Source organism: Chelon labrosus (genome assembly GCF_963514085.1).
Source record: "Chelon labrosus genome assembly, chromosome: 1".
NCBI classification, from domain to species: Eukaryota; Metazoa; Chordata; class Actinopteri; order Mugiliformes; family Mugilidae; genus Chelon; species Chelon labrosus.
Genome location: NC_140337.1, coordinates 24,009,580 through 24,034,215, shown reverse-complemented (window position 1 = coordinate 24,034,215; position 24,636 = coordinate 24,009,580). Strand labels below are relative to the sequence as shown.

The following is a 24,636-nucleotide window of genomic DNA, read 5'->3' as shown; positions in this document are numbered from 1 at the left end:
ATTTTACAAAAGAACAAATTTCTTGCTTCTCAAGGAGTATGTAACAAGCTTAACATGGAGTCACTGAAGGTTCTTACAAATATACTAAACCAAATGCGCTCACACACGGTTGTGACTCATCCCTTTTATCTGTCATGTTAACACAGTCAAGCCTATTTGACACATCCGCGGCCAAAGCGCTGCAGCCAAACACCGATTAGAGTTTGTCTCATTTAGTTGCTCATCAGAGGCCAGGCCTGCCTGCTTGTGTGTGCTTGTGTTGCTGGGTGATCGTGTGTTGCCGAATTAGCACACAACACCTGCTTCCATTACAGGCCAATTAGACTCCACATCACCGTTAAGCATTTCACTTGGATGTCTCTGTCCCCGTATTCCAGTCCTTGTTTATCCCTCCGTTACTCTGCATATTTCTCCGGTCTTCTCGTCACTTCTCTTTCATGTCTGTCTTTTACCTTCCGTTTTCTGAGCCTTTCTGTCTCGCCTCATTTCGGCCTGTTTGTGCTTCGTCTCTCGTTTGCCGTCGGATCCGTCTCTGTCTCTGTCACTGTGTCTTTGAAAACAGGGAACCTGCAGCAAATTGGCGTAACACATCAAACAGAAGCATACCGTATGATTTAATGGACAGAACAGAACATGCAGACGTTTCTGAAGACAAATCTGTCTTCTTCAGCCGGTCTTCCAGATGTTCTGTGTCTGTTTATGCTGGCTAGGTTCTGAAGATTTGTTTTGTACGTTATTTTTTAAACAAATTTTAATGAAATTCACTCTAACAATGCCACGAATGTGCAAGCTGCTAAACTGTATTTCGTTGTTTTGTTGCCGGAAAGTTAGAAGTCTCAGAAATCTACATTTCCTGTGTAGATGTAACAGTAACAATAATGTGTATGTATAATGTGTCTAAAGTCCATTACATGACATACCCCTCCAAAGAGTAGACGCTGTTAAGCTCCTAGCTCGTTCTTGCCAGAAACTCAAGTGCCGAACTCCGGGGAAGTCCTCATAGGCCCCTCCCACTGCAGCATATGTCACAAGTGCTAAGCATTGTGGGAGATAAGAGAGGTGGACGACGAGAGGCACTTTTCTTAATATTTTCAGATGTCAACCAGTCGTTTTGACGTTCATTCAGCATGCAACCACGCACAGTATGACGATCTCTACCCAGGAGAGATTAGCGGTCACACTGCTAACATTAGCATCTGGGTGCTCACAGAGTGGCCGCTAGCATTTCCGATTTTCCGCATTAACCACGCCCACTTCTAATTTCTGACCAGAATAGTAACTGGACACCGCATAAGAAAAGAGTTCTGCCTGGTTGATGTGTCGAGAACAAGCTGCGAGAACTCCCAAACGAGGGCTGAGAGAACAAAAGAGTTACCTGTTATCATCATTCGGGGTCTGTAGATTGACCTATAGGTAACTCCGGACTCAACGAGGAATAGCACTAGCTTACATTAGCAAAATATTGGTGAAATTAATGAGTTTCGCGGCAGATAATGCGTCATTTAGAGGCTGCATTTCGGTGCCCCATTCACTCCCACTATGTGGATATACACAGATGTAAATGTCTCCCGAACGACTACAAATGACACAAAAGTTATATGGGTGAGTAAACGATCGTATTTTATGCCAGAAATAAGGCCTTGGTTGTAAAAAAAACAGTAGTTCCCCTATATAGCTCTTTACCTATTGGTACTCAAAGCACTTTACAGTGACAGGGACACATCTATCCATATATTCACACAACAACACACCAGTGCCAAGCATTGGGGAGCAACTTGAGTGTCTTGAATACGTTGTCCTCTTTGATTTTATTTGGATATTTTTTGCGGGCCTTCATTGGACAGTCATCAGTGGAGATAGACGTGAAATAATGGGGCAAGAGAAGTGGCGTTGACATGTAGCGAAGGACAAGGCTGTAGCCCCAATTCACGGAGCCAAAGCAGCTTTTAGACCACTGATTCCATCATTGCATTACCAGAGTTCGTCGAACCTGTGCGTCAATGCCTGTTTTCCACTTCAAGCAACAAAAATTTTAGGTCTTTTAATCACGAATGTCGGGTTTCTGTGTGGAAAAAGTTCGACGTTCGCAATGAACAGTGGCGTAGGGCCTCTGAAGGCTTGGCGCGTTTCAAAAAGCTCCAAACAAAGAAAGAAAATCTTCCAAAAACATCCCACTCCCTTCTTTCCGCACGAACCGCTGTACTCCCTCGCAGTCATGCGGCAGAAAAACACCTTTCCCCGTCCGCGCTCATCTATTATTGGCACGGCGTCGGACCGAGCGGCGGGATGGATGTACCCATTCTGCCCAGACTAGCCCCCTAGGGTACGTCCATGGGCAAATATACCCATTTCCTCAGCTCATATGCTCTACTCCCTGCTTTCTTCTCTAGAAAAATAGCGTCCGCTGTGGAATGTGTTTTCTTACCAATCCAGAGCAGCGGGAAGAAGGAAAAACAAGAAAAATGTGAAGATGCAGAAGGACGATTTATTTTTATTTATTTATTTATTTTGTCTCGTATCCAGGCGGCGTTTTTTTGCCGGAGCCTCTCTTTCTTTGTCCGCCGGCACGATAAGTATACATCGAGCGTTTTCTCAAGTGTCTCGTTCAAGAGTGTCCTTTTTTTTTTTTTGTAGACGGGGAATGATAGTGATTTAGACTCCCCCCCTTCCCTCCCCTCCCCCGCTCCCCAGCACACACCAGAAGCCTTAAAACCCCAACCAAAACTACTTTCAGCTGCACTCGAAAGCGCCGCGTCTTTCTTTTTTTTTTGTGTTCCTTCTTCTTTCTTTCTTTTTCGAATCACTGTAATTTCATCGCCAAGCCACACTAGTGCCGCTTTTTTTTATTTTATTATTTTTTTTATCGCACTCTCGGGAGGTGGGGGAGGGGTACGGGAATGGGGAAGAGGGGAAGAAGAGGAGAAAAGAAGGGAAAACACCAACCATCGCTGACCTAAATGTGGCTCTCATTAGGATGGCCTGCACACGAGAGGAGCAGAAGTAGCAGCCAAGAAATGTCCTCTTACTCTCTCTCTCTTTTTTATTTTTTACTCCCTTCTTCTTTTCTCCCTCTCTCGAGTCATACAGGTCTGAGTTCACTCTTTGTCCTCATCTCTTTCCCTCTTTTCGTTAAGGTCTCCGGTTTCCTCTGTTTCCCCCTCCCTCCCCCTTTCATTTTTCCTCTCCTCTCCTCTCCTCTCCTCTCCCCCCCCCTTTTCTGTTTTTCTCCTATTTCTCGGCTGAAGAGGCCCACTGTTTATGTATAACAGTTACAACAGGGAGAGGTTTGCAGCCGGCCAGGGAGGAAACAAGGTCCTGGCTCTGGAATGGGAGAAAAAAATATAAAATTAATGAATAAAAAATTCCTCCTGAGCTGCAGCAGAAGATTGCTGTACATCATGTTCTTTGTCCCTTTTTTCTTTTTCTTTTTCTTATATGTCCTTTTGCCACTTTTTACCATTTTACCTGCCACCTAATGTGATGTTCGCCAGCCCAGCGATGGAATGTAATTTACCGTTAATGCGAGTGTTAGAGGTGCCTGACCTAATTTTTTTTTTTTCTCCGTAACAGAAAATCTATACAAAACAACAGCAAAATAATGAAAGCCGCGACAGTGTGGGTCCCCCGCCTCTCAGAGCCCAAATAATAAAGAAAGCAAGACGAGTGAAGGCATATAAAAAAAGAAAAAGGCCATTTCAAGCTGGGCTTGAAGTCTCATAAGGTCCTGGCAGACAGAGAATATCCAAACAGGCTATTAACATTAGAGGATGAGGCATGAAGCCTGCAGACACAGAAAAGCACAAAAACATGGATTTCTTTTGTCCGCCTGTAACTGAGTGTAAAGTAAATAGTGGCTTCATGGACTTGTTGTATTGCAATGTGATGAACACCAGTCAGCCACAACATTATGACCACTGACAGGCGAAGTAAATTACATCTTGTGACAATTCAGTGTTCTGCTGGGAAGCTTTTTGGACCTGGCATTCATTGGTGTGGATGTTACTTAGACAGGTGGGGGTGCCTGGTCTGGTCTAGGTGGCAAAAACTCTTTAGGAACAACTAAAAAAAACCTGAAGAACAGCACAAGGTGTTGACCTGGCCTCCAAATTCGCTCGATCCCAAACTGATCAAGTATCTGTGGGATGATCCACAGAGGCCCCTCCCCTCAAAGGCCCCCCCACTTACAGCATTGTGTTGCCACTCAGAAGGCCCATAACTGTTTTTGAGGCACAAGGGAGACTTACACAATATTAGGAAGGTGGTCATAATGTTATGGCTGATCGGTGCCCTGTCTTCAATAAAATGTCTTTGTGCTCACTCTGGGTCACAGAGGCAGGAGGTTCAATATTAAGGATTAATGAACATATCCTACCAAAGACGACGTCCAGCTAATGATTATTTTAATTACCGCCTCATTTATTCATAATTTTCTCTTAATTTAATTGATTCATTGCTCGGCAGTGAAAATTTTTGTCAGAAATCCTCATCAAGCTCATGGGCCTGAAGAGGTGTCTTCGGGGGGAAAAAATAAACTGAGATATTCAGTTTATTTTAACAGAAGACTGGAGTCCTATTTGGACAGGATTAGCATTACAGGCGGAGATGGGGGATAAAATATTCCCTGTGGTCCTCTGTAATTAAATTTGACTCCAACAGACAGGATTTCAAACTTCACGAAATTACAGGAAATGATCCGTAATAGACGTGGATATTCAACATGACAAACCAAAACAGAAAGCAGATACATGTGAACGCACGTCCATAAATCCACTTAGAAATCCTGGAGAGGAGAAAAAAAAGGGCTCGGAGCAGAAGCACACATCGGCGGGTGCTTTACAAACAGGAGCCAGACACTTTTAAGCTAAATTTAAACAAATCTAATCTTCAGATTGAGCTAAAGGAAAACATCTGACAATATAAGAGCACATTAATGAGTTTCCAGACTGTACGTTTAGTTGTGTTCTCTAATTTCACACCAAAGTCAAGCAGGATTTGTCTCCTATTGACCATCAATGTTTGTCCAAGTCTTCACTGCAGACCGTTTAATGGCTGTTGAAGTATTTCAGTTCCACTACAGTGGTGGACAGACACACGCAGGCAGATTGCAATCCGTAGAGCATTTTCTAATCACACTTGACAAATTGATTAATTAACTGCCCATTTCAGCAGCTGTCAACATTAAGCTGCTTAAATCTGAAAACACAACCGTGGAAGCATGTGAAAGCAGATCTAATTCTCAAGTCATCTTGTAAAGATCTTCAGCTGCAATGAAACAGGAAACGGCTAGTTAGGCTGATTATCATCCCCGTTCGCTAGTATCCAACAGCTTGTGGCAGACATAGCCTGGTCACATGGGTTATAAACAGAGGTGGGTATGGTAGCCTCAAATTATACTCAAATTGCACATCAAAAATAATCTTACTCAAGTAGAAGTAAAAAGTTGTCATCCAAAAAATAGCTTAAGTAATGGGCGGTTTATGCTTCTTCGTCAATTTGACGCTGTAGCTACGGCGACAACGCAATGTAACTACGCACCCTGGCGATGCAGACTGCAAGAGCTGTGATTGGTCCGCTTGGTAGTAGCGTGTTTCAGTTTAAGTATTTCCGGCTGCTTCTCCATCGCCGCAATTTTTGTTTGCTTTTCGATCAATAAAGATGGAACACATCGAGGAAAGGTTAACTGAGGATGTTTGGAGATGCAAACATTTGTACGACTTGTCTTCGACGAAATTTTGGCTAAAGTTTCAGTCGCCATTGTTGAAATTGAAGCAGGAAGTAGAAACAAAAATGAACCCGACTGGCAAAAAAAGACACAATGCCGACTAGTGTTTGGGTGGAGTTGTTACAGAGTGAGCCAGACGTACGAGCGCACAAGTATAAATGGCTCGCACCGGCTACGTACGTAGGCTACGTATGTATGTCTGATCGGAAAATCTGATTTGTTTTTTAGAAATTATGTAATCGGTGAATACTTTTGCCACCTCTGAAAATTACAAGCATTAATTAAAGAGAAATCATGGAGCTACTTTGAGATTTAGGGTTGTCAGCTCGCTGTATAAACCCAGGCCTACTGCTATGGACGGACAGAGAGAGTAGTGCTTTGTGTGTTTGTGTGTTTGTTGCGTGTCCTAACCGAAGCACTAAATCCATTTCTATCCGCCTTCTTCGTCTACAAAGTGTCCACCCACGTTTGCGTACCTGATACTTGTTGGAGGGTATAATTGCCGGCCAGTGCCTATTGGATGTCAAGTCCAATTAGCGAGCTGAGGGATGTGTTTACCATCCATGCGAACGTGGTACAAAGTGACCGGGACAGAGCTGGAGATGGACTACCTCGTCGCCACCCCACCCTCAAAAGCAATCTGAGAGCCGTATTCCTCGCCTCTACATGCCACAGTGTCAGCATCTGGGAATTTAAGTCTGCCAGTCTCTGATAAGGGCTCAACCGACTCCTTAACTACGCCAGTGCCCATTACCTCACGCTAGATCTAATTCCCGAGGGGCTCCGGCTCCCTTCTGAATCCCTGTATGCAGCCCTCGGCGACTCATTTAGAAATGAAAGTGGAAAGGCTCACCTGTGAACTGAGGCCGGAGGGACAGCAGGTGGAAGGAATAGAGGGATAACCATACCATCTAAGCAAGTCCAGAATTTTATAGAACTTATTCAGCGTATTTTTCTGTGCTTTCTTACGGCGTTCTTTCATCTCTTTCCTTTTTTTTTTTTCAACATTCACCACCTCCGTTTCTGTCTTTGAGAATCTCAAGGAATATACAAATTTCATCTGGCAACGCATGCCTTGAGACCGTGACATCCTGGAGGTCATCACTGTATTATAAATCCCCCGGATAGATGTCAAGAAAACTGTCAAAAAAATACATCTTCCCTCTGCCTCTCTGCTTCTTCAATTTTGCCGACCATATCAGTTTTGACACTTAATGTGCCATTTAATGTTAAAAAATATGACAGTATAATTTCAGTGCTTGTTGCGACAAACCCATTAGAGGTCTTCCAGTCCACGCAGTCGCTCGGTGTTCAAGTATTTTACCCACAGCATGCACAGATCAGGCATAACATTATGACCACCTTCCTAAAATTTTGCAGGTCCCCCTTGTGCCTACAAAACAGTTGTGACTCATCAGAGAATGGACATGGGCCTTCTGAGGGTGTCCTGTGGTGTCATCCCACAGATACTTGATCAGTTTGGGATCTAGTGAATTTGGAGGCCAGGTCAACACCCCGTGCTGTTCTTCATGTTTTTTTTTTGAGTTGTGTCAGGCTGCATCCTGCTGGGGATGGCTGCTGCCATCAAGGAGTGTCATAGCTATGGGGTGGGGGTGCCTGATCTGGTCTAGGTGGGTGCTACATGTCTAAGTAACGTCCACGCCAATGAATGCCAGGTCCAAAGGTTTCCCAGCAGAACATTGAATTGTCACACGATGGTCAATGTTATTTACTTTTCCTGTCAGTGGTCATAATGTTGTGGCCATAAAAGTACCACGTAAACCTTCTTGAACTTGCCTAACCCTGAAAGTTATCTGGCCTCTCGTGTACCAGTGCCAAGTGACATCTGAACATAAAGGGTTAAACTTTCAAACGTTTAAAACAAGTGATGATCCAGCTTCACATTTCTGTCCTAAGAGCTTTTACCTGAGGTTCCTAGGTGCTCACTTCAGTCCAGTGCGTATTTATCCTTGGGTTTTGCTGCGGTACACTGTAGGTCGGGTGCACGATTGATCTGTAAATTTTTCAAGGCAAAAAGTCGTGACAGAGGAACCGTCAGAGATATCTTTATATTAGCCTGAATGTCGAACGCTCTTGTCAATTGATTATGCTTAGTTTACCTAACAGGACCTTTAGAGGAGTAATGTTTGGGGAGCCCGGTTCCAGGTGAGTATTAAATTAAAGGTGAACACAGGAGCTTTCCGGCAAAGATAAAATAATGAAATTGCAGGCAAGAGCCCTTCATTTCTCATATCAGCATTCATACAGCTTCCCATGTCAATTTCCCAAAAAAGATTGAATGCTTCTGAATATGGAGGCACAATGTTGAGCACTGTGAGAGACAATCATCACACTTTTTAGCTGATAAATTACCCTTAAGGAGTGCATCTGAACTACTGCTGTTGGTAGAAGAGGCAACTCACATTGTCTGCTTGCAGGTCTTCCAGAAGATGTTCTGGGGTCTGAAATACAACCGGATGGACCTTATGTCTGTGAAGGTTTTCAGTCATCTAGGACGTGGTACATCCTGGACTTGTAGAGTTTCTTGAAGACATTTCATCCGAGTCTTCAGTTCTAAAGGACTGGTGGAGGAGTTGGGGTTTAAATAGGAACATCTGTGGGTGTTACCCAAGAAGTTTGACGCCCCCATTCACCCCTTGAGACTTTTCTAGCCTCTGACTGTTTATTGGAGAAAGAGGACAAGATCAAAAAGTCTTCTCCAATGGCCGGTAAGTATCTGGTCGTTATCAGACACCAGTCATGCAAGTTCCTGATGGGTAGCCCCCACAGATGTTCCTACTTAAACCCCAACTCCTCCACCGGTCCTTTAGAAACTGAAGACTTGTATGAAACGTCTTCAAGAAACGCTACAAGCTCAGTTGCCCTTGTTTTCTGCATTTCTGGGATATGATGTGTCGTACATTTAGGTGACTGGTTGGAAGTTTCAGGAGGCTAAAATTGTAGCTTCTTGGTTATTTAGTGCTTGGACTTTTGCTCTAATTGGGCATATTTGTCCCTACTTTGTTGTAGGGACTCACAGGCATTAGCGGCGCAAAGACGGATTTTCATTTTCCTTAACAGAGGTGTCTTGCTGTGAACTTGTCCGGTGAAATATTACATACTGAGCCACAGATAGAGCGGAATGGCCGACTGAGAAGGCGGGAAAAAGTATGCCTCTGTGGCCCCGATGGTTTTGATTTCTAGGGTTTGGTTTATGGTTATTTGTCTGTTCGGTATTAGACAGATTTAGACTAATTGGGAGATGCTTTTGTCGCCGCTATATGCCAGTGGCACCAGAAACACTGCATCGCAAGTGTTTTGAAATAATTATACGTTTTCAGCGGGAATAATTAAGCAGGAAAAAGCTCAGTGGTCGTTGGCATCAAAATCTAACGAAAAGCACTCCAAAAGTGGTCCTTCTTGTCCTTTTTGTGTGACACAAATACCCGGCTGTGCGATCACAATAACATGCATTTCTTAATTCTCTACTTGCTTTCAATTGCCGTTGAAAGCAATTTATCACGGTCATTAGCGTTTGTTGTTCTTTCCCATATGGGAAATTCTACGATGTGAATTCATAGAGTGTATCTGGATTCTGTGATGCTTGCGTTTAGCCTGGATAGGACCCAGCAGGAGGTGGCATCAGAGCCAGGAGATCCTGACAAACATCAACGCCCTCCCGAACGAGCTGGAATCAGAGCAGCCCTCGCTGTTGACTCATAATGCAAGCAGATAGCTGATGGCTGTTTGTTGGCTTGTGAAGTGGAAATGTGTTTTTTCTTTTCTTTTTTTGTTCGGGACGTGCAATTTTTTCTTTTTGGCTGAAGAGGAGCACAGTCTCGGCTTTTTTAATCATAAGCATATGTGTTTAATGCAAAAGCGGCACATACCGTATTCACTTATGTCATCTGTTGCCATGAAGTAAATTCACTTCTGCAAATAATTTTGAGTGGAATCTATTAGGTTTAAAATACAACTACAATTTAATTCATTGTTGATTAATCCTTAAACAGAACGCCCCCTCTTAAACTTCAAATTCAAATGTAATCATGGCATATTTGAACATGATATCTGAGATTGAATAATAACATTCATACTATTTAACAATTCAGTGTGAGTTTAGTTGGGAAATGTGCTGTTTAGTATATTTTGTCATGAATGTGGAATAGTGTTGAGTACTAGTCTAACTTAAATGACTGATTGCATGTATGAGTACCGCTGCATTATCTTGTAGAAGGTCACCACCAATTTAGAATCACCAATGATGATATGCAGAAACTCACACAGACACGGGGGGAACATGCAAACTCTGCACAGGAAGTCTCTAGCCATTCTTCATGTTGGAACACCTGCTGCTAACCACCCGCAGCCGTATTATCATTTATCTGCTAACGGCTGTTCACACCCACTTAGAGCATAACTGTTTGCAGCTCGTGAATGCACTTGAAAACAGCATTGTCATATTGTCCATTAGCACTGGCACTAGAGAGTCCTTGTTGAGTTGAATAGATGAGAGCGCAACAACGACGCCCGGGTACTGACCACCAACCAAAAATCAGACAAAACTCACTGTAGTAGTCCAAATACTGCGGTCTCGTTGTTTGGAGGGTGCCATAATTGGGTATGAATGTAAACATTGTAGTAGGCGGTTTAGGCTTCTGCGTCAATTTGACGCCGTAGATACGGCGACTGCGCAGACCCTACGCATACCCTAATGCCGTAGCCTGAAGTGCACCTCCCCAGAAATGTAACTATGCGACGCAGACCACAAGAGCTGTGATTGGTCCGCTTGGTAGTAGCATGTTTCTGCTTTAGTATTTCCGGCTGCTTCTCCATCTCAGCAATTTTCTAATTGATTGTTTTCGATCAATAAAGATGGAACACGTAGAGGAAAGGCCGTAGGACCGCCGAAAGTTCTACGGAAGTTTTGGTCGCCATTGTTGAAAGTGAAGCAGGAAGTAGAAACAAAAATGAACCCGACTGGCAAAAAAGACACAGCGCCGACTAGTGTTGTTACAGAGCGACTGACGAGCGCACAAGTATAGATGGCTCGCACCAACCTAGGCTACGTACGTAGGTTACGTCAACGTATTCGGGAAGAGCCTTTACTTAGATCCCGTTGAAAGCAATTATTCACGGTCATTAGTGTTCCTCGTTGTTTCCCATATGGGAAATTCTACCCGCACCAGCGTACACTACGTATTTCCAACAGTATTTTGCATGAGCCTTAAAGCGCCAACGTATTCTATGCAAATAAACATATGTAATTTTGCATTTTGCAAATTCATCCAACGGGCCAGATTGGACTCTTAGGCGGGCCAGTTTTGACCCGTGGATAACAGTCTATCACAGGGCACGAGACCACAAAAAAGACAAACAACCATTCATACTCCCATGCATCAGTGCTAACCACTACACCACTACACCGCCCCCCTTGTTAAGTGCCTTTAAATACATTTAATGTGTTACTTGGGCTGCCTACATAGCATCGCCTACCGCCCCCCCAGCACCCCTGTTTTCTTTCAAGGCTGTGCAGTTCCCAGTCTGACTCAGCGCTAAGACTTTCAGCTCATTTGATCTCCGATAAACTCCTGGCTTTCTGCGCCTGTCTGCTGTAGAGTGCAGTCGGTTTTCAGACTCCCTAGCTACCGGAGGAAACGACACAATGAGAGTGAGACTGTGCCGAGACTCGTATCAAAGCTCTGCAAAGGCCGGGCTGATAATTCTCTGCACGTTCACGCCGCTACAAGCAACTTGCCGATATCGTCTGGCTGACATTATTAATTGACACGTTGTTATTGTGATGTATTGTACTTGGTAGACCCTCGGATTGTGGCTTGGTTGAATAGGGTAGGCAAGCAGGAGCTCAAATAAACATGGGAAAAGTGTAATTCGCTTTTTGAAAGTATAATGGACAGTTTGATCATAGAGGCTGAAGGTTTTCTGCCGCTGCTCCAGTTACTTTGAAAGGGCGTAGGAAGAGAGGTCAGAAATTGGTTCATGTGTGTGAGAATGTTTTTGTAGTCGTTACACAATTTAAAGACAGAAAAGTGGAAGTGATGGTAGTCTGTTGAAATGCCGATACCTTCCTCCTATTGCTTTCCCGGGGCCCGGCAGATCATTGGAAGCTGTCGACGCCCCACTTAAGCTCAGCGGGGGATTGAAGGGAACAGTAATAAGCACCTCGCTGTGTCCCATCCATCTCCTCACCTCCACCTCCCCGCCCTCCTCATACCCCGTCTCCGAGAACAAGGCGAGATTTAATTTTAGCAGCGTTGACGCACGTTTGACGCGGATTAATTATCACGTGTCATTAAGTCCGCGCATCATCCGGGGGGGCGCGCGGTTATTCAGGGCGCCCGCAAATCGGCGGCGTCCTCGGCTGCCCGCATCCGCCGCCCCTTCCGCGGGTCTCGCACGTCTTCCCCTGGCCTCGGTATCGGCCCGTCCTCCTCCGCCCTCGCTCAAGGAAGCTCTCTCGGGGTCTCAGGCGTGATTGCCTTTTCCCCCGTAAAGCTCCATCCACTCGCACCTTTTCCCGGCCCTTCTCCACGCTTCTTGACAGATTGGGAGAAATTGCGCCCGAGTCATCTGTAGCTCCTTCGACAATTTTATGGCCTAGTTTCACTCAGATAAGAAAACCGTCAAAAAAAAAAAAAGGAAGGAAGGAGTGAATGGTCCACAGACAGTTAGTCAGTCATCTCGGCGGAAAGTTCCATCCTGGGAGAGTTTTTTTTTTTTTTTACTCTTATTTAAACATTTACTTTCTCGATAGACATTTTCCCATGTAGCAGATTACTCTTGTACTTATGTGAGGGTTCAGAATTGGGGTCAAGTCCGGGACTGTGTTCAAACTCTTGTTGTTTTCATGAAACATAATATAGAGTGAACCAATCATAAGGGATTTTCTTATGCTTCGCTGCTTCTATTCTGGGTGTCAGACCGGTCAACTGATTCCAAGCGAAACAAGCCTTGCTCTTCTTGCCGTCACACCTCTGCATTTGAAAATAAGACACCATCGACGCCGCCGGGTTCACCAAGCCCGCTATCAGCGTGGTGAATGAGGCGGAAGGAACCAAAGTCGCGGTCGATGCTTGCGTGGGGTAAACGTTTGGGTCATTGCGATCATTTTCATAGTCAAAATCGCTGAATTTGCGTATTTCCTGTTCAAATGCATGTAGAGACACGAGCATTGGACTTTGACCAGTGTCACTGAAATGATGTTTGCACACACTTTTATCACATTTTCTCCCAACTTTCCATAATCTAGGTCTATGTATTTCATGCATGTGCTTAACATATTTAGCCTTGCCGCATATTAAAAGCTTGAGATGAGGCAGCCAGTAATCCTGCCTCATGGAAGAGGGCGCTAGTGAGCCACGGCCGTGGTCTGTTTATTTTTATTTTTCCTCCGACTGAATGCCAAATATGTTAGATTGTACATCCAAGCTTAAAAAATAATTTCAGTCAGAACAGGAAGTGGTGAATTATTGAAGAGCTTGAGTTCAACAGTCTGTATTAAAAATGGATCAGATCATCAAACAACTATAGTCCTTTTTGTCTGGAATATGTTTTTTTTTTATTTTTTTTTAATATTTTATTTTCCACACTGGGTACTCTTGTTTGTGTTGAATGAGCATGAATGAATTGCGGAATGCGCTCTCTCTTTCTGTTTCTCTCTCTCTGAACTGATTTTATTTTCTTCCTTGGTCAAATATGTACCTCATCAATATGTGAGCAAAAAATATCTCATCAGGGACATGAAACATAACCAGCTGGCGTGGAAGCAGCCAATTGAATGGTGAATTTATGCTACTCTGTTCAGTTCATATTTGTAAATCACCCACAGACCTAACCGCACATCACTGATCGGCTTATATCCCGTTGGTTGTCACCTCAGTCGCATCACCTCAGGTTGTGATTAGTTCAATTTGGCACGCAACAAATTTCATTCCATGATATCTTGGTTGTCATTGCTTCCTGTGCGTATGCCCCTTTAAGCACGGTTTATACCTCCGCGGGATGTAGATGCCGTAACCTACGTACGTAGCCTACACCGGTACTGTACTTGTGCACTCGTCAGTCTCGCTCGCTCTGTAACCACGCCACCCAAACACTAGTTGGCGCTGTGTGTTTTTTGCAAGTTTTTGTTTCTACTTCCTGCTTCACGTTCAACAATGGCGACCGAAACTTTTGCCGGGATTTCGCCGAAATTTTCCCAGAAGACGAGTCGTACAAATGCTTGTCTCCTCGAACCTCCACAGTCAATCTTTCTTCAGCGTGTTCCGTCTTTATTGGTCCAAAACAATCAATTAGAAAATTGCGTAGTTGGAGAAGCAGCCGGAAATGCTAAAGCGGAAATACGCTACTACCAAACGGACCAACGGTGCATGTCAGGCTACGGCGTTAGGGTCTGCGTAGGGTCTGGGCTGTTTGTAGCTCTAAGCGTAAACCGCCTATTATTGATGCAGCTTCCCTGTCAATGAGGGCTTATTTATGACATTTCGGGCGGAGCTTTAGCTTCCCAACTAAGGTTTCAATAATCTGGGTAAACTGATTCCAAACTGATTGCCGGTATTATCAACTTTCCTGGACTTGCGTATTACCTTTGTCAGTAAAACCATGCCCAATGGAAACAGTGTTCAAACAAGAAATAACTATTATGTTAAAACAAAACCATAATCGTCCAAGGTGTTGTGTTGCCATTTTAGGGCAGCCGCTGAGCAAACCTGAAGCTTTAAATCATATGTTTGTGTCATTTAGATGAGCGCACGCTGACTGACACCCAACGAGCGTCGTGCGGCACATTGTAATTCACAAGATTAGCCTTAATAAAACGGCATTATTGTCACTGTGGCAACCTGCAGGCACATAAAAAGGTCTGCAGAGCGCGTGCAACGTCACATCTTTGCATGTTTACTGTTCGCAACTCTGTATAATAACCGCTACCTCTCAGGAGGAAAAGGAGGATTGTCAAGGCCCTCTCGCCGTATTCTTAGCATGTAGATTAGACACGCTTTGATCCGTCTAATAAGCCCTCCTCTGGCACGGTGTCTGTTAGCTCTGCTTCGCCAGAGCACATAGAGAGGGCCTAGGCTCTCGGAGCTCTATCTGATTCACGGATGCTGCCGCCTTCGCCTCTCCCCGTGTCTTTCCACAGCCACGAGCAGATACGCATCACTGGCACGGCTGAATTCGACAACTGTCCTCCTCTTATCTGTGTCTTTGGCTTCATCTTTTCCCTCTGTCTTCCTGTTGTTCCTTACCATCGATTTGTCTTTTCCTGTTTCTTTGTTGTCTTGTCTTCTGTTTTCTTCTCGCTGTCAGTTAGTGGCTCTCCAGATGTCTCTTTTCATCAAGTGAGCTTCTACAACAAGACTTATCCTCAACTCCTTATCCTCAAACTATCCACTCAATATCAACAGCGACACCCTACGTTCATCTTCTATCGCATTTAAAGAAACAACACAAATCCACACTGAATGACACTGAAACATGATCGCACATGTCACTGCACAGTTCTCGCATCCTTCATTCAGCCTTAAGTTCTACATTTATTTGCTCTTAAAGCCAGCGGGGGTGCAGAATGGAGATTAAAGCCGGCAGTGAATCGGCAGTCACAGCCCAAATCACTCAGAGCGCAAACACCGGTGGCTGCTGTGAAAGATTGACAAATGCGGCCGTGAGGATTTGGAAGCCGTTTGATCAGTAAATGTGCAGCCGGCCCACAACAAAACCCGGTAAGCGCAGCCTCCGAACCGATCGCGTTGAAGAACTGAACCTGTGATGTTTTCGGCCCGGAGATACGAAAAGTGGAAGAAGTGGAGAAGGGAATGGAGACGCTTCTCCACTGGGCGAATATTTGGAAGCTGTCCGGGTTAGCGCCATCACGGCCCAGCGAGAAGGTTCTTAGGTCTTTCTTTGTGGTCTTCGCATGTTCCCTTTGCCCGTGTGGTCAATTCACAGTAGGACATCTTTTCAGAACGGACTTGGGAAAGTTACAAACGCTGTTAGACTTTTGTAAATCAGAAGGACAAACTGGGAAAATCCAACAGGTTATTCAAATAGTTTCAAGGATATTGAAGCTTTTATGGTCTCCCTGTCCAACAAGGTGTTGGTTCTTCACATTATGACCGAATGTCACCAGTTGTGACTCATCAGAAAATTGACATGGACCTTCTGAGGGTGTCCTGTGGTGTCTGGCAACAGAATGTTGTTAGTGGGGGGACCTTTGGGTCCTATGGGTGGAGGGGAGGGGCCTCTGTGGATCAGGCTTGTCAGGCACAGGTCGAGCAACATGCAGACTTGGTCTGGGCCAAGGCGTCATCCTTTAGTAGTCTTTCCCTTACTACTTTTGTGGCTTCTGTAGTGGAAATACATGTGAGGTTACATCATAGGATACGTCCCTGTACCTCATGTCCCTGACTTTATTGACGGAAGTCCCTAGAATTTTGAATGTGGTGAGGAGTATTGCCCACCAATGGAGACGGGGTGGTTGCCAGGTGCTTGGCAAAGGGACGGAGGACTGGACAAGTAACACCCCCCCACCCGTTAATGGACACTACTCGTGCCAGTTCCTGGTCCGTCCTGATGGGCTACACCCATACACCCACAAATGTTCCTACTTAAACCTCAACTTCCGACCAGTCCCTTAGAACTGAAGAAGCGACTCGGATAAATCGTCTTCTCAAAAAACTCTCCAGTTGCCTTTCTTGAACGTTTTTTGGGATTTTGTCACAGGATTGTCAGTGTTATTTACTTCTCCTGTCAGTGGTCATAAAGTCTGATCGAAGCTTTTATTGTCTCCCTGTCCAACAAAAGGTTGGTTCTTCGAATGCCGTGTGCACTGTAAGTGTACTAGTTGACAGGACGTTCATTCACATCTCAATGCAGTGGTGTATAGAACTGTTCCAAATGGCCTTACACCGCCTGATGCTATGGACCAAAGGGCCAAACCATTTATACATGATTACAAGCTTTCAGGCTATGGCTACACTTGAAAAACTACTTCTTTCCAAGTGGTGTTTTTGGTGCCTAGTTGCATTAAGACAAAAACTAACCTCGCCAAAAGATATTCAAACTCTGCCAAACTCAATCGATGTTGTGTGACAGTACCCGAGTCTTTGAATGGTCTGCTTTGGACAGTTCATTCATTCATCTCATGTAACCGCTGGTCCTGTGAAGGATCACGGGGGGTGGGGGGCTGGAACCTATCCCAGCTTGCTTTGGAAAGTAAAAAAAAAACTAAAGCCTCCACATCCTCCGTCCAGTTAAAGAGAGTTTTGTTTGAAGGACTGACACCTTTAGAGACACCTCCTTTCCCAATTCATGGCCTCGCATTTCACGCTTCCCTAACTTCCTCCTGCTTTATGTAAATTCCCACTCCTCTCCGCCGCTGTGGCTGCTGTCACCGGTGCACTCCTTGTCCCCGTTTTCACAGTTCGCTCTCTCCGCCGTGGAGTGACCCTGCCGTGACCGATCGTGGTCTTTCAGCTGCAGCTTGGGGAAGTTGCACAACAAAACAGCTGAAAACGAAGCTAGAGGAGGAACATGGGCTTGAGCACGACTGGGTCGGGACTGTTAGGAATTCACTGCAGAAAACGCTTTATTTGTAGCTTTGCTCAGAGATGCAAAAAGACCCTGGGATGGAGGGGATGATTTCTCAATTAGTCCCATATCTTAAATGGCAACGTGGGACATGATTTCTCTACGTTCAGGGTATATTAAATAGAGGTGACTTTTTTTCCAATGACATTGCATTATAAGGGTTTTTACCTTGCTTCACCTTGCTGTTGTGGCTGTTTTTTTCCCACCACACTGAAACAGTAGGGCCTCATTCATCACAGCATGGGCAGGAGAAGTTCTAAATCAGCATTTAAGAACCGCCCCGTACAAACAATGAAGCCGGTATTAAATATGCACGGCCACGAGGGTGCAAGACGAACAAGGATAAATCACACCTGTTCGACATCAATCTTTATATTATTTTCTATTTTCTTCTGCTCGTGCTTTTCGAGAATGTAACTTCATAGCGAACTCACGTTCACGTTTTTCTAGCTGCATTGTCGGGAACTGACCGTGCGATAATAAAGATACATTAGATGTTGTGGACTCATCTAACATGGCTGTAGTTTTTCGGTCGATTCTGTGCTGGTTCGTGCACAAATGCACTGATTAACGTTAAGAGAAGTGCAGCATAGGCGTCCCTTTAAAAGCCCCTGCAGACGTCAATGCAGCATGACAGTAATGTTCATTAAAATGCTAAATAGGGCTGGGGCGAACCAAAATGTTTTGACTGAAGTGGACACTTCACTATCATTCTTGGAATTGGTGAGGAAAAAAACAGCAAAAGTTCTCCCAGAACAACGTGATGCACCGATCAGGCGTAACATTATGACCGCCTTCCTAATACTGTGTAGGTCTACCTTGTGGTGACTCATCAGAGAATGGACATGGGCCTTCCTAGGGTGTCCTTTGGTGTCTGGCAACAGGATGTTGTTAGTGGGGGCCTTTGGGTCGTATGGGTTGAGGGGAGGGGCCTCTGTGGATCATCCCACAGACACTTGATCAGTTTGGGATCTAGTGAATTTGGAGGCCAGGTCAACACCTTGTGCTGTTCTTCATTTTTTTTGAGCTGTGTCAGGCTGCATCCTGCTGGGGATGGCTGCTGCCATCGATGAGTGTCATTGCTATGGCGTGGGGGTGTCTGGTCTGGTCTAGGTGAGTGCTACATGTCTAAGTAACATCCACACCAATGAATGCCAGGTCCAAAAGTTTCCCAGCAGAACACTGACTTGTCACAATATGGTTTAAGTGTTATTTACTTCTCCTGTCAGTGGTCGTAATGTTGCTGGAATAACCAATGTATAAGCTGCATTGGACCAACACTTGGATGCAGATGTCTCCAGGTCTCATTGTTGTCCGACTGCCAGTGATTAAGACATGATTGACACTCGACTCCTCTAGAACATAACGATGGACTGCAGAAGAACCAACCAATCTTGAACCTGCCTGGTGCTGACTTAGGATTTATGATTATTATGAGTATCCTCTGGCGTCACAAGACTCTATGTCAAGAGTACTTCCTCAAAACCCATGAAGAGGCTGATGCTATCTCCTTTGATTTGTATGAAGCGTTCTCACGTTCTCAATCATGCGAAGACATGTATAAATCCTTTCAGACAGAGTAATGATATTGTGGTTGAGCAACTGCAGTCCAACGAACACCTGAATTATTTTGTGCATACCTGCGTTCGTTAGCAGAGGCAGTAAGTGATGTCCGCATTGTGTCACCTCCAACTTAGAAGTCAAATTAGAAGACAGTGCCTGTTCACTCAAAGCTCCCGGCATCTTTATAACGCTATATGGTCCCTCTGCTACTGCTGGAGGATCAGCAGGCATTCAGTCACTTCACATCATTGCGGCAGAGGCACACTTTTTTATTTTTTCTCCCCCACCACAAAGACAAGTGTAACGATTTCACGGTGCTTGTAAAACGTTTATGGTGCTTCAGACTCTTGTCAGTTGTGGTGCAGGAGCCTCCCTTAAAGCAGAGTCTGCGGAGTCATTTTGTTCGAGCCTAACCCTTCCTTTTCCTGGGCGTATTTTTCATTTTTACCTCGGGACGTCTAAATTCATTGCCGACTGTTCCTATTGCACAGTTTATTTTGCATGGACACCAAAGCTCTTTTTGTCTGTGCACATGTGGAAGTAAAGTCTTTCTTGCAAAGGGGATTTCACAACTTTGTTTGGATCTGCGTTATTTTACAGAACTGCTGTTACATAATGTTCATCATAATCTGAAATGAATGTAGTTTAACTGGTCATTATAATTTCTCCAATGATGATTTCTTCCGTTTGGCAGATTTAATTCAGTTCCTCGCCAGTTACCAGCATGTTTCAGCTATGCAGACAGATTTGTGCAGACACAAATCTAAGTGTCTTAGCAAACGACAAAATAGATGATCAGTAATAAATGGTATGAATGGAGAATCATTTTGCAGATGTTCAGGGTTAACCACGGTACGAAGGACAAATCCAATTTTTCGGATCACGATAATGTAATACATACCCTTTATTTTACGCTCACTGGTCTGTAGTTGCTCAAATGAAATTAACTGTTTTTCAAAATGCTGCAAATGCACTTAAAGCTAAGTGTTTCTGAATCTGGACCTGACCCAGTGTCTCTTCTTACCCCAACAGGAAGAGTACCCAACCGGAGGGGAGATAGTGGTCTCATCCAATGACCTCCAACTGGTGCTACAAGTGGAACGTAATAAGTAAGTCGGCCTTCGTGTTCCTTCCCTCGTCCCTTCCCTTTACTACCTTAACACGTACGCGTGTGATACCAGTATAAAACCTGAGACCTGTGGACTAAATGGGGGACGGATTTAAAATGAAATAGCGGGCAAAATAATTTTTTGTTCAGTCTGGACATTACCGCAGAAATTTGTGGTCACTAAACGTCTCCACATCTGGAAAGCTCGCTAGATGGGTTGGCTTCGGAATATATATGTACAGTGCTAAAAGCAGTGTGTAGCTTAGTAAGCCAAAAGCTTATTGTACAAAGAATATGTTCGAAATGCAAAGCCCTGTGAATCACTGATGCTAGAAAAGAATGTTTCTGGAACATTAGGCACGATATTTATAAGAGAAGTGTCCATTTTCAGCAGTTAATGGACATTGGCTGCGCAGTTCTGACCAATTATTCCAAGTTATGGACACATCGATGACCAAATAAGTTTCCACAGACCTTCACTCCTTCCTCATAACAACTGAGAGTTTGACTTGTACCTGGAACCATCATTTCCATCCAATAATGTTCTAAAGCAAAGGAAATGCTGTCCACTTGTCCCAAAAGCAAGCTAGAAACCTAATGCCGTGCAAGACTAGCTAGCGATCCGGCCAAATGATGGGTCGTATGCGCTTTTTGTTGCGGCCGAAATGGAGGCGTAGGATGATCGCTTGTGTATCAAACTGTATGTCAAAGCTGAGAGAGGCAGCGTAGCCTACTTCTTGCAGTTTCTTTGACATTTTAGTAGGTCAAACATCCTTTTTCATGCTGATTAACGGCTTGTTAATTAAACTGCATCGTAGGCCGTACCCTGCTGTCAATTACAATCAAGCAGTCGCCCAAACTTGATCTAATTGACAGTAATGAGCAGCCGTGAAAGCCATGTTGTCATGGTTTCAACCAATATCGTTTTGAGATTTTGATAATTCCCCCAACAGAGATAAGTACGACACGCTCCTAAATCCCAGCTTTAGACTTATTTGCTGCTTTGTGACGGGGAAAGAGAATTTGTAAGTGGCACAGCTTGGGGCGCGAAGAGGAGAAGCGAGGCTAATCAGAGAGAGCCGGGTGCGCTCCGCGGAGGGCATGCAGAACGGGGTTTGAGGCCGGCCGAGGTTAAGATCCCCCCGTGATAACATCAGTGGGAGCTCCGTTTGGTGCATGCTCATCAGCCCGGGAACGTGCAGAGACTCTTGAGGTGGACCGCTTAGCATGCTCCTAATAAAGCTCAGGGGTGGAGGGAACATGTCTCAACACCACCTCTCTAATCACCAGAGCAGGGATTCCCGGACTAACGGATCCTCATTTGAAAATGTCTGTGAAGGTTCTCAGTCATCCAGGTCATGGTACACCCAAAATGCTGAAGAAAGGCAACTGGACTTGGAGAGTTTCGTCCAAGTAGCTTCTGTCCTGTCCTCTTTCTTCAATGGATGGTGCCCTAACAACCCATTATCATTCAGAGGCTTCGGGCTCTTGGCTAAGATTTGGACGTTGTTGTCTTCAAAGGTGTCTTCAAGGTGTAGGTGTACTCCTAAATCGTTTCCCGAAGAGCTGGCTCTCTACTTGGACGAGTGGCGATACGTCTCTTCAAGAAACTCCACAACTCCAGTTGCCATTAGAAAATGGACATGAGGGTTTGATGTAGGGACCCTAGCTGTAAAAATACTGTTGTCTACAATAACACAGCATTATGTTGGGTCGTAGGAAGCGAAAGGTGGACTATTTCTGTTGATTCATCAAAAGTCAAGACACTACAGGTCAGCTCTTGGTACTATCCAAAAGGGGTGTAATAATTTGAAATCGCTCCACGTTGTCTGAATGGAAACTGGAAAGACACATCAACCATTAAACATGAGGGATGTCGGGGTTGCGTTATAGCCTTGTTGGTGTTACCATCGTACAGTCTGGATGTAACAGACCCGACGGTAGTTTATAAGATCCACGTTGCAGAATAAATTCTTGTTCCCCTGGCGGCAAACATGTGTTGAGGTCAGCTCATAGAAGCCTTTGGCTCAAGCCTTTGGCACATTAGCCAGAAAGCTTATGCACGTGTGTTTCAGAGCCAATAACACCCGCCCTGCAGCCTGAAGTAGTAAGTTGAATAGTGTCAAGAATGTGAAAACATCGCTCACGTGATAAACAACATCAAGCAGGCTTGTTGCTAAGGCTTTTATTTCATTCCGAAAAGTGTACAAAATAATGGTACAACATTATGACCACCTTCCTAATATTGTGTAGGTCTCCCTTGTGCCTCCAAAACAGTTGTGACTCATCAGAGAATGGACATGGGCCTTCTGAGGGTGTCCTGTGGTGTCTGGTAACAGGATATTGTTAGTGGGGGGGCCTTTGAGGGGGGTGGGGGTTATCCCACAGATACTTGATCAGTTTGGGATGAATTTGGAGGCCAGGTCAACACCTTGTGCTGTTCTTCATATTTTATTTTTGAGTTGTTCTTAAAGCATTTTTTGTGTGTGTGTCTGTGTCAGGCTGCATCCTATGGGATGTCTGCTGCCATCAAGGAGTGTCATTGCTATGGGGTGGGGGTGTCTGGTCTGGTCTAGGTGGGTGCTACGTGTCTAAGTAACATCCACACCAATGAATGCCAGGTCCAAAAGTTTCCCAGCAGAACATTGAATTGTCACAAGATGGTTTAAATGTTATTCACTTCTCCTGTCAGTGATCATAATGTTGTGGCTGATGGGTGTATCTTTTTATGTTAAAAGTTGAACGTAAATGCTGGACTGCCCCATGTATAAACTGCATTGGAGCAACACTGGGATGAAAATTTCTCCAGGTCTCATTGTTGTCAGACTCCCACTTTTTAATACATGACTGACAATAGTAGCTGATTAGAAGACCACTCCTCTAGTGGACAACTAGTGGATGGTGGGTAGTGTCTGGTCTGGTCTAGGTGGGTGCTACATGTCTAAGTAACATCCACACCAATGAATGCCAGGTCCAAAAGTTTCCCAGCAGAACATTGAACTGTCATAAGATGGTCAATGTTACTCACTTCTCCTGTCATAATGTTGTGGCTGATCGGTAGTTCACCACTTCACCGTTTTGACGGAGACAAATTAAAACCATGTTAAAACAGATAAACCTGGCATACCGGCGCTTAAACAGCTACGTTACACAATATTGAAATACGTGCTATTTTCCAAATTATATGTTTTCAGGAAAGCATACGTCCCTCACAGCACTCTGTATAATTTAAAAAAATACTCATGCGGCTCAGAGGAATGTGCGTGTGTGTGTGTTCGTGGGAACGAATGGGACTGTAAAGTGCTTTGAGTACCGATGGGCAGAAAAGCGCTATATAAATAGAAGACCATTCAGATGAGAACCGTGCCGTTATAAAAGAGGTGGTCGGTTTGATGAAAAGGAGACTCTGGACGCGTGCGATCCGTTGAGCAAATGCAAAACTCTTCGGCGGGTGGCGCATCGAGGCCCGTGTCGGCATTAACGGGTGAGTTGGGTTTTAGTTGCTCGGCGAAGAGACATGAGGTAAGAGGAGACAAACGGAGGAAGTGACACGGGCTGTTAGGGAGACTGACGGACGAACAAGAAGAGCAGAGGGTGGCATAGACGACGCAGGCAGGCAGGCAGCGATGAATGAGATGGAAATGAGCGCGGAGAGAGACGACTGGTGATACAGCGGCGAGTCACGGCGAGTCACGCAGGACAATGAGCTGGAGGAGTCTGTGTTTATTTTAAACCGCCATTGGAGTCCCAGTGAAACGCATGTGTTTGGTCTGGGCCGGCGAATGTAGGTCAGTGAAACAAGGCCACGGTCTGGGGGAAGCAGTCGCTCCGAAGGAGGAGGAGGAGGAGGAGGGGTTCACTGGTGGCATTACTGGAAACTGAGTTTATTTTCTCCACCCGGGCCTCGTCCACTGGGACGGGAGGGGAACGCGGCCAGGGAGCGGTGCCATGTTTGAAGGCCCGGATGATTAGTCATGCGCCGTTCAAAGAGGGAGAACGTATTTCATCAAATAAAACCTCTGTTACTGTCACGTCATGACATGTGTCTCATTAAATGATAACGGTATCTCCTCTTCATCACTAAACATCTTATTAAAGAAGGATATCCTGCTCACAGTTATCATGCCAACTATCTTATCATAACCATGGCCTCTGGAAGACAAGAATTTCACGTCGATGTCTCATTATGAAGAAAGAGACTCTTTTTATACGGCACAAGCTGAGCTTCCTCACATTAGTAGTAAAACCATGTTAATGCAATGATAAATAAACTTTAATAATCCAAAGAAAGCACTTGGTTTGACCAGTGAAAATGGATTATTACCAAATGTATCCCCAGGTTAATAGTAAGGATATACAGTATATAGGATATATATACATATATATATATATATACTCTTGTCATAGTGATTAAAGTATTCTTTCTAAGGTATTTCTGTTCTTTGAAAAGAGAATCATGAATAATCTGGTTTATTCAGTATTATCCATGCTATTGTATTATTTAGTTTTTGTATCTACATTTATACCTTACATATTTTATTTTATTTTATTTTATTTTATTATTTTTTATCTACATTGGCACCTTACATATTTTATATATCCTATTTGCATTCTACTCTATATCCTTGCGACTGTC

The 24,636-nt window shown here is 44.5% G+C and overlaps 1 protein-coding gene across 1 annotated transcript in view; it reads left to right on the top strand.

Annotated features, from left to right (window-relative positions):
• The window catches only part of adam19a (ADAM metallopeptidase domain 19a), a 162,981-nt gene that overhangs the window by 50,573 nt on the left and 87,772 nt on the right, over nt 1-24,636 (top strand). The window contains exon 3 of the mRNA XM_084545208.1: nt 19,925-20,001. Within this exon, the coding sequence (XP_084401334.1) occupies nt 19,925-20,001 (77 nt within the window). The remainder of the gene's footprint in view (nt 1-19,924; nt 20,002-24,636) is intronic.